A 13,864-nucleotide genomic window follows, 5' to 3' on the forward strand; every position below is an offset into this window, starting at 1 on the left:
TGTCACATCCTTGTGTGCATTTGCCATTACTCTTGTGCAGTGACATTACTGTGCATTTTCAGGGTAGAAAGTCTATGAAGTCCAGAGGTTGTAGTCAAAGCCTGGAGATAGTGCCCGAGTCTGAGATCTCTGCATACACCGGCTCTTTAAAACCCCATTTATCTGAACTAAATGAATGAAATAAGCCTGAACAATAAGCACAATCACAATGTGCAAAAATGTTCCATAACGTGTCCTCCCATTCACACCCATGGGCTCCGCATTATAATTGGTCCACATCACACTATAGATCACCGTGAGCCTGGCAACAGCACAGAGAACAGTTGTGGCACCTCAGATAATGGAGGTCTATGGTTTCTCCTGGAGCTTGAAGGCAGGGTGTCTGTGCATGCGGCTCTGCCCTGGTACCTTATGTGGTGCAGCATATACAAGAGCGCAGTACACACCTATAAGTCACTTACCAATTAACTTGTTGATGCTGTGTTTCTGCAGGTGTCCAATAAAATGCCATTTAATCTCTGGGCAGGAAGACAATATCTAGAACACAGATCAGGAAGACATTACATAATGCACTATCCCGAAAGCATGGCACCCCGACCTATCCTGGCATTAATGCCATCTACAATGGAAGAACAACTCCTCAGGAAAAAAAGAAATGGTCTTTAAGGGTTAGTCCTGCACGGCACGCGAGATTGGTCGGCATCAGGCATTTGTTCCGTTCTTACGCTAAAAAATAAATGTTGGAGGGAATCCTTAAGTAATCCTCTCCAGGATATTTTTTGCTGCAGATATAGCCAAAAAAATAAAATTAATAAATAAATGTTTTCGAGTTCTTTAGAAATTCATCTATTGACCAACAGCAAGGAGAAATGTTGAAACAATGAAGAATTAAAATGAAAAAAACAAAAAACACAACAACAACATTTGTCATCTATCTACAGCACAAGTGATTACTGGGACCCCACTGACCATGAGGAGAGGACACCTGAATAGTGTGGTGGTCCTGCATGCCTACCCTCTCTAATGGATATCTATGACTGTGACAGAGCTAGCGGAGTACAGCGCTACAGAGTTGGTGTGGATTTATTTGGACGTCCCATTCCGACGGCATAAATTTAACATCTATTCTGTTTTTCGGGGGACAAGCCCTATAAAAGACTATGGGTCTCATTCATCATGACTGGTGGTCTTGATGAGGGGCATTGCTCCCGATTCATGAAGAGGTGCATCTGACGAGTGGCATGTGCCTCCGTGCACCACGCTGAAATCTCACTCAGGTTTTTGAATGATGAATCAGAAGTTAGACGAGCCGTGGCGTCCCACCTCCATAGCCCGCATTTTGCTGGAGCTTGGAGAAACTGGTGTGAAAAGTCACAAAATTTGGACACAGCTTCGAATTGCACCAAAATTTTACAACTTTTCAAAGCTTTTGTGCCAGAACGCTTTGGACCAAAGAATATTAAAAACAGGCATAACTTTACATAAAACAAGAACTTTCTGTAGGTCATAGAAACACATGGGCCATGCACACAGCGAACAAGTCTGAAGGACAGTGTTCACACCGCCAAAAGACTGAAACACAGAAAAACACACGTATAAAAATACTCTGTTGTAAAAAAGTAACATTAAACAGCAAGTGCTAGTAAAAAGATAACAAAACAGGGCACTAGGTTCATACGGTTTTTGCAAAAAATGTATACTAAGCCGCTCCACCAAACGTCAAGGTAACCCCATCAGAGCAGTCCCTAACCGATGTACGATTATTTAAAACCTGAACATGTGTATAGCACCAATATGAGCAGGATTCAGAAAGGAAATGTCCGATGTGGACACGTTATGGAAGAAGGCTTATATGTGCATGGCCCACCACAAGGGAGGGGTGGAAACCTCGCAAAAACAAGAAACCTATTGAATAGAAACACATGGGCCATGAACAAGTCTGTAGGACAGTGTTCATACCACCAAAAATATATTTAATTGGTTTCTTGTTTTTGCAAGATTAGGGAGGTCTCCACCCCTCCCTTGTGGACCATGCACATATAAGCAGTCTTCCACAGCGTGGCCACATCAGACATTACCTTTCTGAATCCTGCTCATATAGGTACTGTACACTTGTTCATGTTTTATATACATCGGTTAGGGACTGCTCTGACACGGGTTACCTTGACATTTGGTACAGCGGCATAGTATACGTTTTTTGCAAAAAACGTATCAACCAAATACTTTGTTTTGTTATCATCTTTTTACTAGTACTTGCTATTTACTGTTACTTTTTTACAACAGAGTATTTTTATACCTTTGTTATACTGTGTTTTTCTGTGATTCTGTTAGTCATAGTAAAAACAAAATGGAAATATCTTACCTTAGCGTCTGACGACTTTTCAACAAGTTCCTGAACCTAAAAAAAAAATTAAAAAAAAAAAAAAAAAAAAAAAAATAAAAAATCAATAAATAAAATAAAATTACTGTAACGACAAATTTTACTTTTACTGTCAAATGTCTGTTTAATAAAAAAGTTGTTTTGGGGTGAGGGACGGCAATGTAGTGGGGGCACGCCACCTAATTGAAGATCTAGAGGTCACTCCTGCAGCAGGACAACATCCCCAGATCCAGGGGTAACTCTGAGCCAGGCTTCATGACACCAGCAACCCAGGACCACAGAAGGTGATCTCCATGGATCTGCAGATCCAGATGGGAACGATGCTAATAAATTTAAGGGTGGGGTTAAACTTGAACCCTCTTTAATACTGGTGGTGCACACATCAGGATGGTCAACAGCACACAGGCATAAATCTTTGACGTTTCCCTAAAGTTGGTTATAAAGTAATGATTGTATCTAAAGACTTACGTAGTTTTCTCCAAATACCCGCTGGCCGTGACTGTAAGCCTCGATCACCATGTCGGCTGGCTTCGTTTTACTGACGGCCACGAGTCTGGGCTGGACAGAAGGAAGGCTCTAAAAAGACAGACAGCAGCAATTATACCCGCAGCACAGAACACAAGAGAGGCCCAATATGGAGGAGGACAAGGTCGCCCCCTACTGTGTCACTGGGCAACAAGGGAGTACTCACCGACCATTTATTACAAAAGGACACGTTACACTGGAGAATTTGATGGAGAAGATATTGTAAAGCAGTCACACCAGTGAAAGTCGTAGTTACTCACCGGTTAACGGTATTTTTCGGAGTCCGTGACAGCACCACCTGAGAGAGGGTATCCGCCCTCCAGGAACAGGAAATCCTACAGATACATAAGGGCGGCACCTCTCCCACGCATCAGTTGGTTTACAGAGCACAAGAGGACCACCGAAGTTAATAGCACAATTTATATACAATACTCTACACGACTATTAATTACCCGTGTACATTATAAGAGGAAGAAGTGCACACACAAATTAAACTAAAGGGAGGGAATATATGGGTGCTGTCATGGACTCCGAAAAATACCGTTAACCGGTGAGTAACTACGACTTTATTCGGTCGTCCATGACAGCACCACCTGAGAGAATTACAGAGAGTAATAATTACTTTAAGGAGGGACTACAGCCTGCAGAACCCTGACACCGAAGGAGAGGTCTGAGGAAGCACCCAGGTCTAGTCTATAATGGTTATAAAAGGTGCTCGGAGAGGACCAGGTAGCTGCCTTACATATTTGGTCGATCGAGACCTCCGATCTCTATGCCCACGAGGTTGCCATGGCCCTGGTGGAATGTGCCCTCAGCTTGCCAGGAGCCAGTTTGCCCTTTGAGCTGTATGCTAATGAAATGGCCTCCCTAATCCACCTCGCTAGTGAGCTTTTTGAAGCCCTAAGGCCCTTTCTGGTGCCCTGATAGGAGATAAACAAGGCATTATCCTTTTTCCAGGGGTCGGTAACCGCCAGGTACTCTAGGAGACATCTCCTAACGTCTAGTGTGTTTAGTTTCCTTTCCTTATCGTTCGTGGGATTAGGGAGGAAGGATGGAAGGACTATCTCCTGAGTTCTATGGAAACTGGGGGCTACTTTAGGCAGGATCGGGTGTAAGAATTGCCCTGTCGTCCCTGAATTGTATGTAGGGAGGAAGTCTAGATACCGCCTGGATGTCACTTACTCTACGGGCTGATGTCAACGCTACCAGAAGAGCTACTTTAAGAGACAGGTTTTTTGTGGAGGCTGATGAGATAGGTTCAAATGGGGCCTCCGTCATGGCCGCGAGGACTAGGTTTAGATCCCACGGCATAAATTTATTTTTACTACTGGTCTGGACCTGCTTGTTGCCTTAATAAACCTATTGATCCAATAATTATTGGCGATATTGCAGTTGAAAAGTGCCCCTAGAGCCGACACCTGTACTTTAAGGGTGCTGGTGGAGAGTCCCATGTCCAGACCTCTTTGTAAGAACTCTAAGATGTGTGCTATGGGAGTGGACTGCCCAGCTACTACCCCTGATCCCTGAAGGAATCTTTTCCAAATCCTGATGTAGATTTTAGTTGTAATTGGCTTTCTGCTTTTGAGCAGGGTGTTAATTAGGGCTGGGGAGAAACCTTTCTCCTTTAGTAGTGCCCGTTCAAAATCCACGCCGTCAGATGTAGGCCAGCTACCTGAGGATTTTAAACTGGGCCCTGGGATAGGAGGTCTGGGATGTTTGGTAGGACCCAAGGGTCGGACACCGACATGGTCCTGAGGCATGAGAAGCATGCCCTCCTGGGCCAAAACGGGGCGATCACTATAATCCTCGCCTTGTCCTTCCTGATTTTCCTCATCACCAGGGGTAGTAGAGACAGGGGAGGGAAGGCATATGCTAGCCCGAAGTCCCATTTGATCAGAAGGGCATCTACTGCCAGAGGGTTCTCCCTGGGATTTAGAGAACAGAACGGAGGCACCTTCCTGTTCTCTCTGGTGGCGAAGCGGTCCACTTCTGGCTTCCCCCATTTTTTCTACGATCAGGTCGAAGATGGAGGTTTTTAAGGACCATTCCCGTTGCTTTAGAATGTTGCATCCAAAACGAACAGAAGCCAAGTCTAAAATTGTAAATCTTTATTGCAAAAAAATGTTCATAAAAACAACAAGAAACACATAAAATGGAGGACATGACAAATAGGTCACCGCACCATAGGGTGAATTGTAGAATCAGCAATGCATGTTAAATGGATATATCCATGGAGATATATTACAAATCAATCATATGCATAATACAAAACGGTCAAAAATGCGCCATAATAATATGTGTAAACTTGTGCCAATAATTGTTATGTGTTTAATGCACATGTGTATAAGATAGATCAATAATAGACTCCATAGAAAAAGAGTAAAATGAATGTCTATCATATAACCAACCGGGGGTAACTATTATCCAGAGCTACGCAAGAATAATTACATGCCAGTGCAGATAATAATAGGATATATAGTTAAATAGACTCCAAGGCTATTATTATCTGCACTGGCATGTAATTATTCTTACGTAGCTCTGGATACTAGTTACCCCCGGTTGGTTATATGATAGACATTCATTTTACTCTTTTTCTATGGAGTCTATTATTGATCTATCTTATACACATGTGCATTAATCACATAACAATTATTGGCACAAGTTTACACATTTTTATGGCCTAAATTATGGCGCATTTTTGACCGTTTTGTATTATGCATATGATTGATTTGTAATATATCTCCATGGATATATCCATTTAACATGCATTGCTGATTCTAATATTCACCCTATGGTGCGGTGACCTATTTGTCGTGTCCTCCATTTTATATGTTTCTTGTTGTTTTTATGAACAATTTTTTGCAATAAAGATTTACAATTTTAGACTTAGCGTCTGTTCGTTTTGGATGCATTTGTGTTTTGAAGCTTTTGGTCTCCTAGGCGATCTTGTTTTTTTTTGCTTTAGAATGTTGCGGCTTAGGAAGACTGCTGTGGTGTTTTCTTTTCATTTTATGTGCAGAACTGTTAAAGACAGGAGATGTTGCTCTCCCCATTGGAACAGCCGCTCTGCTACCTCCATCAGGGGCCTGGAACGAGTCCCACCTTGGTGGTTGGTGTTAGCCACGGTGACCTGATTGTCAGAAAATATTCGAACATGGTGACCCTGTAGATACACAAAAAGGTTTTTGACTGCCTGCTCTACGGCTGTTAGTGCTTTCAGATTGGAGGACATTTCGAACTGATGGTTTTCCCACAGGTCCTGGATCAAGATTTCCCCCATGTGGGCCCCCCAACCCGTAGGGCTTACGTCTGTGGTGACTACCCGGGTTACTTTATATTCCCAGGGCACCCCTCTGGCTAGATTGTTTTCGTCTAACCACCACTCCAGAGATTTCAATGTATGTTGGGACAGAGTCAACTGGCCTTCTAGATAACCGCCCAGGATCTTTTGATGGCGTAAAACCTCGCCCTGTAGCACCCTTATATGTGATATTGATATTGCACACAGAATGCGTGTGTCGTCATCTCATCTTAATTGTTCTCCTTCCAAATTGAATGTGGGGTCTTACGGCCGGAGAAATCGGGACAAATGCAAGCAATTGTCTCTCAAATGATTTCTGATTTATTTCCAGAAGTGTACAACATTTTATAGCAAAAATCGAGCTGTCTCATTGCATTACATCATGGGTTCTTTCCAAATTACTAACTACCCCAAATAGCAAATTATTATTGATCTCATATGTCCTATATCTACTATATAATCATTATGCAACTGATTATTGTTTCTGGCCTAGCCTAACCCAGTTTCGATGAGACTAGGTGGATACAGAAATAAGTCTTAGAGAACCAGAAATATCTTAAAGCTACATGATTCTAATATTCAGCAAAACATCCATATAGTGGTATAATTTTTGATTCTTGTATATATTCATATGCCATATATTCTCCCCTTAACATATGGAACTGGGCCCACCGGACCGCGGGGATGCAGGATGAGAGAGAGCCCAGGAGGGACATTGCCTTTCTCAGAGACATGGTAGGGCTATTGGAGGCGTTCAGGACCTGCTGACGTAGGCGAACTAATTTTTCGGGTGGAAGACGACACTCCTGTTTCTGCGAATCTAGGGTTAAGCCCAAGAACTGCTAGACTTTCATGGGCTGTAGACCGGACTTCATAATGTTTAATAGCCACCCTAACCGTTCCAGAGTTGACTTTGCTTTTTGCAATTGATCCAGACAATGGTCTGCTGTTTTGCCTACAATAAGGAAGTCATCCAGGTAGGGGATTACTGGGATGTCTACTTCCCACAGATGGGCCATAACTTCCGCTATAACCTCAGTGAACACCCGGGGGGCGACTGCTATACCAAAGGGAAGGACGACATATTGAAAATGCTGTAACGACCCCTCTAAATGAACCGCCACGCTAAGGAAAAGCTGATGAGAGGCATAGATGGGTATATGGTAATAAGCGTTTTTTAAATCCAACACCACCATAAAACAATTCTCAAACAGTAATTTTATTGTGGAATTGATCGTTTCCATTTTGAAAGGTCGAATGACCAGGTATCTGTTGAGTGCCCTCAGGTTGATTATGGTCCTGTAAGAATTGTCCGGTTTACGGACCAAAAATAGGGGGGAGTAAAAGCCTTCGCCCTTCTCCGCCTCTGGTACAGTACCTTTATCAGTGCACCCTTATGGCATAGGTCAAGAATTTCAGTCTCTAGGGCAGCCTGTTCCGCCAGGGAAGACCTGAGCGGGGTGACCCTATAACTGTTCCGGGGGGCACAGGCAAATTCTAGCCTTAAGCCCCCGTTACACACTGCGATATCGCTAGCAATATCGCTGTAAAGTCACCAATTTTGTGACGTAGCAGCGATATTGCTAGCGATATAGCTACATGTGATACTTACCTCCGATCGGCTCCCCGCTGGTTATCGCTGGTCGCGCGAGAAGGTCCTGTATCATTTCTCGTCGTCAGCTTCCTGCGGCGCTTCATGCTGTGAGGACGAGCGACGCGTGGACGCAGGCGGGAGGACGTCAGGATCGCCGCGTCTGACAGGTAAGTAGCGACCCCCGACCCCTGCGATGTCGCTGGTGAGATCTGCCTGTGTGGCAGCTCACTAGCGACCACATAGCGATGCACCAGCGATCCATATCATTGTCGGGATCGCTGGTGCATCGCTATGTGTAACGGTACCCTTAGGCCTGAGGCTACCAACCCACGGATCCAGTCACTGTTTGAGATCTGCGACCAGGCTTGGTAGAAGGCCGATAGTCTACCTCCCACTGGGGCCTCTAGTCATTCGGGAGGTTTCTTGGTCTCACAGGATACTTCCTGGCGTCCCCCTCCAAACATAAACCCGGTACCTCTTTTCTTTTTATCTTCCCATCTGCCCCGGTCCCTGGATGATCTCCTATGGAAAAATCTCTTCCTAGCAAAGGGACGCCTATGGGAAGGGGTGGGCAGGGAAGGGAATTTCTTTTTATCGTCGCCAGCTTTCTCCAGGAGTTCATCTAGGACTGGTCCGAATAGATATCCCCCCCTCACACCGGATGGAGCAAAACCAGGATCTGGCCTGGATGTCCCCGGGCCTGCATTTCAGCCATATAGCCCGTCGGGCTGCATTTGATAGCCCTGCGGCTTTGGCCGCCATCCTTGCGGAATCTGCCGAGGCGTCGGCTAAAAAGGCTGCCACATCCTGGATGGTAGGTAGGGTTTTCAAGATAGACTTCCTCGAGGCTCTATCCTCTAACTTTGTTTCCAGCTGGTCCAGCCAGACCATCATAGATCTGGCTGTGCAGGTAGCTGCTACTGCCGGTCTCAGGGCGCCAGCTGACATTTTCCATGTCCCTTTAAAGTAGGAGTCTGCCTTTTTATCTAGTGGATTCTTTAAAGAGACCATGTCATCAAAGGGGATAGCGGATTTTTTGGACGCCTTAGCCACTGCTGCGTCCAATTTTGGGGCTTTGTCCAATTTGTTCACCACGGGGTCTTCAAACGGATATCGCCGTTTAAAAGCTGGTGATAGGGAGCCTTTCCTTTCTGCTTTCCTCCATTCCCTATTGATCAAATTTTGGACCTTGTCATTTAATGGGAACAACTTACGTTTCCTGGATCTAAACCCCCGAACATTAGGTCCTGCGCTGACCGTTCTGGTTTTGTGTCTGTTACCCCATGGTACCCCTGACTAGTTTGTCCACTTGTTCCAGACCCAGGCAGAAACGACTGGCGTCTTCCTCTGAAGAGGACGCAGACGCGGAGGGCTCTGAGGAGTCTTCATTTCCTCTAGGGTCAGCTGAAGAGCCTGACCCTGAGAAACTTGCTCTCTTTCTTTTCCTAGATGACTCCCCCTGGGGTACGGACTTTAGGGCTTTAACTTCCATCCTGATAATTTCCCTGAGGCCTGTTTCACACTTCCGTTTTTGTGTCCGCCAAACGGATCCGTTTCCGTTTTTTTGACGGAAACGGATGCAAATGGATCCGTTTTTAAAAAAACGGATCCGTTTTTTTTACGGATCCGCGGTAACCGTAATGGAAGTCTATGGGACCAAAAAAAAACGGATCCTGCAAAAAATGGCGGATCCGTTTTTTTACGGAAAACAACGGATTTTGACGGATTTGAAAAAACGGAAGTGTGAAACAGGCCTTAGACTTGTAGCGAAGTCAGGGGTTTCTTCCGCCACCTACAGGAGGGGGGACAAGGTAAGGAAGTATGCATGGTAATTTTTTGGGACTACTCCCTTTTTTTTTTTTTTTTTTTTTTTTACAGTCTGCCGTATACATGACTGGCACAGCCTTTTAGGGTAGGCATCCGGCAAGGGGCATTTGCAAAGGGCGCACTCCCTGTTTTGTGCCTTGTCAGTGCATTTCTTCCCCTATAGGAGGAAAAACATAAGGGGAACACTGCATCAGGGCACATTCACGAAGATCTCTTACCCTGAGCAGAAGGCGTAGGTACCGGATCCCGGGGGGGGGTGAGCTGGATCCTTCGGCCTGGAGGAACTTCTATGGCCGGATTGTCCAGTTCGTTTTTTCTTTTGCTGGGAGCTGGTTTGGGACCTCTCTGAGGTACGTTCCTGCTCTCGGTCCAGCTGGGCCACGGGAGCATCCGGCTCGTGCATTTCTGCACCTGAGCTGAAGCCGCTCTGCAGTGCTTCTGTGCCCTTTTATCTTCCCCCGGCAATCCGGGTTCACAGGTGTCATGGCCAGGGGCTAATTGTCCCCCCCCCTTCCCCCTCCCGACGTCCATGGATACTCCTCCCTGCGCGCAGCCCCCCCCGCCCCAGCCGCTACGTCGGCGCTCGCGACGCACCTGGGAGAAAAGTCGGCCGGCATCCCACTTCCGGCCCTACCAGCCCCGCCCCCCGCGTCACTTCCGGTGTGAGTGAACGTGCGGGGACGCGCAGGCCACCAGCGCCATGGCGGCGCCCGATCCCGCACAGCACCCCCTGCACGCCGAGGCACAGCCGCCCGACTGCGACCTGGACTGAAGGGAGACCGCACCTGCAGGACCGGGGTCCGGGGGGGGATCCATACTTACCCGCCGGACCCGCTCCCACCTGTTCCGCACACTGACGTGGAAACCTACCTGGGCCCACCGTGGCGCTTCCAGGGGACTCCGCACTGCCCAAGGTAGGAGACCCCCCCGCTACCTGAGTCGGACAGCCGGCCTGGGGATTCCTTCATCCATGATGATATGATCTGTAGGGAATCCTGTCCTCCAGGAACAGGAAACCAACTGATGCATGGGAGAGGTGCCGCCCTTATGTATCTGTAGGATTTCCTGTTCCTGGACGGCGGATCCCCTCTCTCAGGCGGTGCTGTCATGGACGACCGAATAAAAATATGGTTTTCGGTATGACTGCTGTGTTTATGAAGCCCTGGTAGTTTTCTTGGGGGAGGGTCACAGCCATAGGGAGGGGAGCAGTGTTTGTCTACACTTATTATTGTCCACATGGACAGGATACAGTCATAGAAACAGATAAACACTATATGGGTTGAAGTCCTGCTATGTGCAGCACAAGCGATCGACTGAACGCAGCTTCAAGTCAACGAAAAGGACTATTGAAGCATGTGAGAAGCAGAAAGAAAGGTTTTAAAAAACTATAAAAAGTTTACATCACCCCTCTTTTGCCACATTCAAAATAAAACAATAAAAAATGATGTGGTAACAGGTCGACTTTGAGGTTGTGCGCAGGAGAGCAAAGACCGCGGTCGCAGAGGTAACAACCGGGCTTGTGCGGGCGAGGAGCCCTGCGACACCAGCACAAACTTCAACTGGACGCACGGTCATGGAGGCGCATTCAGCTGAGGTGTATTGTGGCACAGAGAGCTGTCAGGGCCATCTGAGACGACTTATGCGCACATGAATGGAGGCGCGTGGCAGTGACGTCATGAGCAGCCATCACTCGCACGCTGCAGTCAGCTGCCGGCTTCAGAGGAGGATGCTGTGTGGTGGGGGAGCGCAGGTAAGGCGAGTACACCTTTATTGCTGTGCATTAAAGAATGGGGGACATATATAGCAAAAAGGGGTATATCTATAATCAGGATGGGGTGGGAGCTCTGCTCCAAGTCTTGCACCGGGGCCGGCAGTCTCTAGTTGCACCCCTGGGTGTGCGTACCCTAACAGTGAGAGAGCAGGGGGCAGACACAGCCTCATTACAGCCCCCAGTGCATCTACGTGCCTCCTCTGTGCAGTGACCCGTCAGCAGAGTGGTCTCCATTAGGCTGAGTTCACACGTGGCGCTTTTTTCACGTTTCCGCGGCGGTTTTAACCGCGCGATTTTGCCGCGAAAACGCGAAAAATAAGCATCCCATGCATTCCTATGGGATTCCGCAATGCTGTGCTAATGCTGCGGTTTTTACCGCGGCGGAATCGCTTCGCGGTAAAAACCGCAGAATGCTCATTAATTTTGCGGAATCGCGGCGATCCCGCACCCATAGGAATGCATTGTTCCGCTTACTTCCCGCATGTGGCTGTGCACACCATGCGGAAAGTAAGCAGAACATTTGCGGATGTTACCCACGGTCCGGAAGAGAGGAGATTCTCCTCCAGGCTCTGGGTACCATATCCCTGTAAAAAATAGAATTTAAAATAAAAAATATTGTTATTCTTACCTTCCGGCGTCCCGCGCAGTATTCCCGCCTCTCTCCACGCTCCCGGTCCCAGTAATCCTTTGCGAAAATGCCCGCGATGACGTCCGTTCTCGCGGGATCGCGAAGTCTTGCGGTCATTCGCGTGACATCATAGCGAATTACCGCGAGACTTCGTGATCCCGCGAGAACGTACGTCATCGCGGGCATTTTCGCAAAGGATTACTGGGAACGGCTGCGCTGGACGTCGGAAGGTGAGAATAGCACCATTTTTTATTTTTTTTTACATTTTATCTTTTACTACTAATGCTGCATAGGCGGCCTCAGTAGTAAAAAGTTGCTCACGCTTGTCAAACACTATGTTTGACGAGTGTGACCAACCTGTCAATCAGTTCTCTACGCGATGCTACAGATCGCTTGGAAAACGCTAGCATTTTGCAAGCTAAATACGCTTGCAAAATGCTAGTTTTTCCGCGGGAAAATCGCGGGAATTTAAAATGCGATTTTCCCGCGGAATGGAATTACGGAATTCTCGCGGTAATTTCCGCGAGAGTTCCGGTACGTGTGCACTTAGCTTAAGTGCACACGTACCGGAACTCTCGCGGAAATTACCGCGAGAATTCCGGAATTCCAGTCCGCGGGAAAATCGCATTTTAAATTCCCGCGATTTTCCCGCGGAAAAACTAGCATTTTGTAAGCGTAATTAGCTCGCAGAATGCTAGCGTTCTCCAAGCGATCTGTAGCATCGCTTGGAGAACTGATTGACAGGTTGGTCACACTCGTCAAACATAGTGTTTGACAAGCGTGAGCAACTTTTTACTACTGAGGCCGCCTATGCAGCATCAATAGTAAAAGATAGAATGTAAAAAAAAAAATAGTGTTATTCTTACCTTCCGACGTCCCGCGCAGGCGTTCCCAGTAATCCTTTGCGAAAATGCCCGCGATGACGTCAGTTCTCGCGGGATCGCGACGTCTCGCGGTAATTCGCGATGACGTCGCGCGAATGACCGCGAGACTTCGCGATCCCGCGAGAACGGACGCCATCGTGGGCATTTTCGCAAAGGACTACTGGGAACGAGAGCATGAAGAGAAGCAGGAAGACTGCGCGGGACGTCGGAGGGTGAGAATAACAATATTTTTTATTTTAAATTCTATTTTTTACAGGGATATGGTACCCAAAGCCCGGAGGACAGTCTCCTCTCCTCCGGACCGTGGGTACCATCCGCAAATGTTCTGCTTACTTTCCGCATGGTGTGCACAGCCACATGCGGGAAGTAAGCGGAACAATGCATTCCTATGGGTGCGGGATCGCCACGATTCCGCAAATTAATGAGCATGCTGCGGTTTTTACCGCGAAGCGATTCCGCCGCGGTAAAAACCGCAGCATTAGCACAGCATTGCGGTATCCCATAGGAATGCATGGGATGCTTATTTTTCGCGTTTTCGCGGCAAAATCGCGCGGTTAAAACCGCCGCGGAAACGCGAAAAAAATGCCACGTGTGAACTCAGCCTTACTATTACCTGTTCTGTTGTAACCTGTAACCTACAGCTTAAGAAACTACAACTCCCAGCATGCCCCAGGAAGCAGCGGCTGTAAAGTGCTGCGGGTGCTGTAACGCTCACCTCGGCTCTCCGGGCTGCCGCACGCTGCACCTGCTCCCTCACTGTGGTGAGCGCTCTCCCGATCTCCTGTGCCATGCCTGCCCTCCACATACCACGCACCGGGATGGCTACAGGACCTGTGATGACGTCATCACCACGGGAGCAGTGACAGTGGGCGGGGCCAGGCTGTGGGTCACGTGTGAGCTGTCACCGCATGAGCTGGTGTGTGCGCAGGGTAGCGACTAGAACGGAGTTGACTT

The 13,864-nt window shown here is 47.4% G+C and overlaps 1 protein-coding gene across 3 annotated transcripts in view; it reads right to left on the reverse strand.

Annotated features, from left to right (window-relative positions):
• The window catches only part of PLPBP (pyridoxal phosphate binding protein), a 47,523-nt gene extending 33,662 nt beyond the window's left edge, over positions 1–13,861 (reverse strand). Inside the window, exons 1-4 of one of the 3 annotated variants that reach the window (XM_073569032.1) lie at positions 13,725–13,861; positions 2,849–2,956; positions 2,363–2,398; positions 462–537 (exon numbers count right to left, since the gene is read on the reverse strand). In XM_073569032.1, coding sequence (XP_073425133.1) covers positions 462–537; positions 2,363–2,398; positions 2,849–2,899 — 163 coding nt within the window. In that variant the 5' untranslated portion in view covers positions 2,900–2,956; positions 13,725–13,861. Of the gene's footprint in view, positions 1–461; positions 538–2,362; positions 2,399–2,848; positions 2,957–13,625 lie in introns of all 3 variants that reach the window. The other 2 variants (XM_073569031.1, XM_073569033.1) reach the window with 2 other exon arrangements.
• Positions 13,862–13,864: the final 3 nt, after the last annotated feature.

Source organism: Dendrobates tinctorius, unplaced genomic scaffold (assembly GCF_039654945.1).
Source record: "Dendrobates tinctorius isolate UK_male_01 unplaced genomic scaffold, ASM3965494v1 ptg000022l, whole genome shotgun sequence".
Taxonomy (NCBI): Eukaryota; Metazoa; Chordata; class Amphibia; order Anura; family Dendrobatidae; genus Dendrobates; species Dendrobates tinctorius.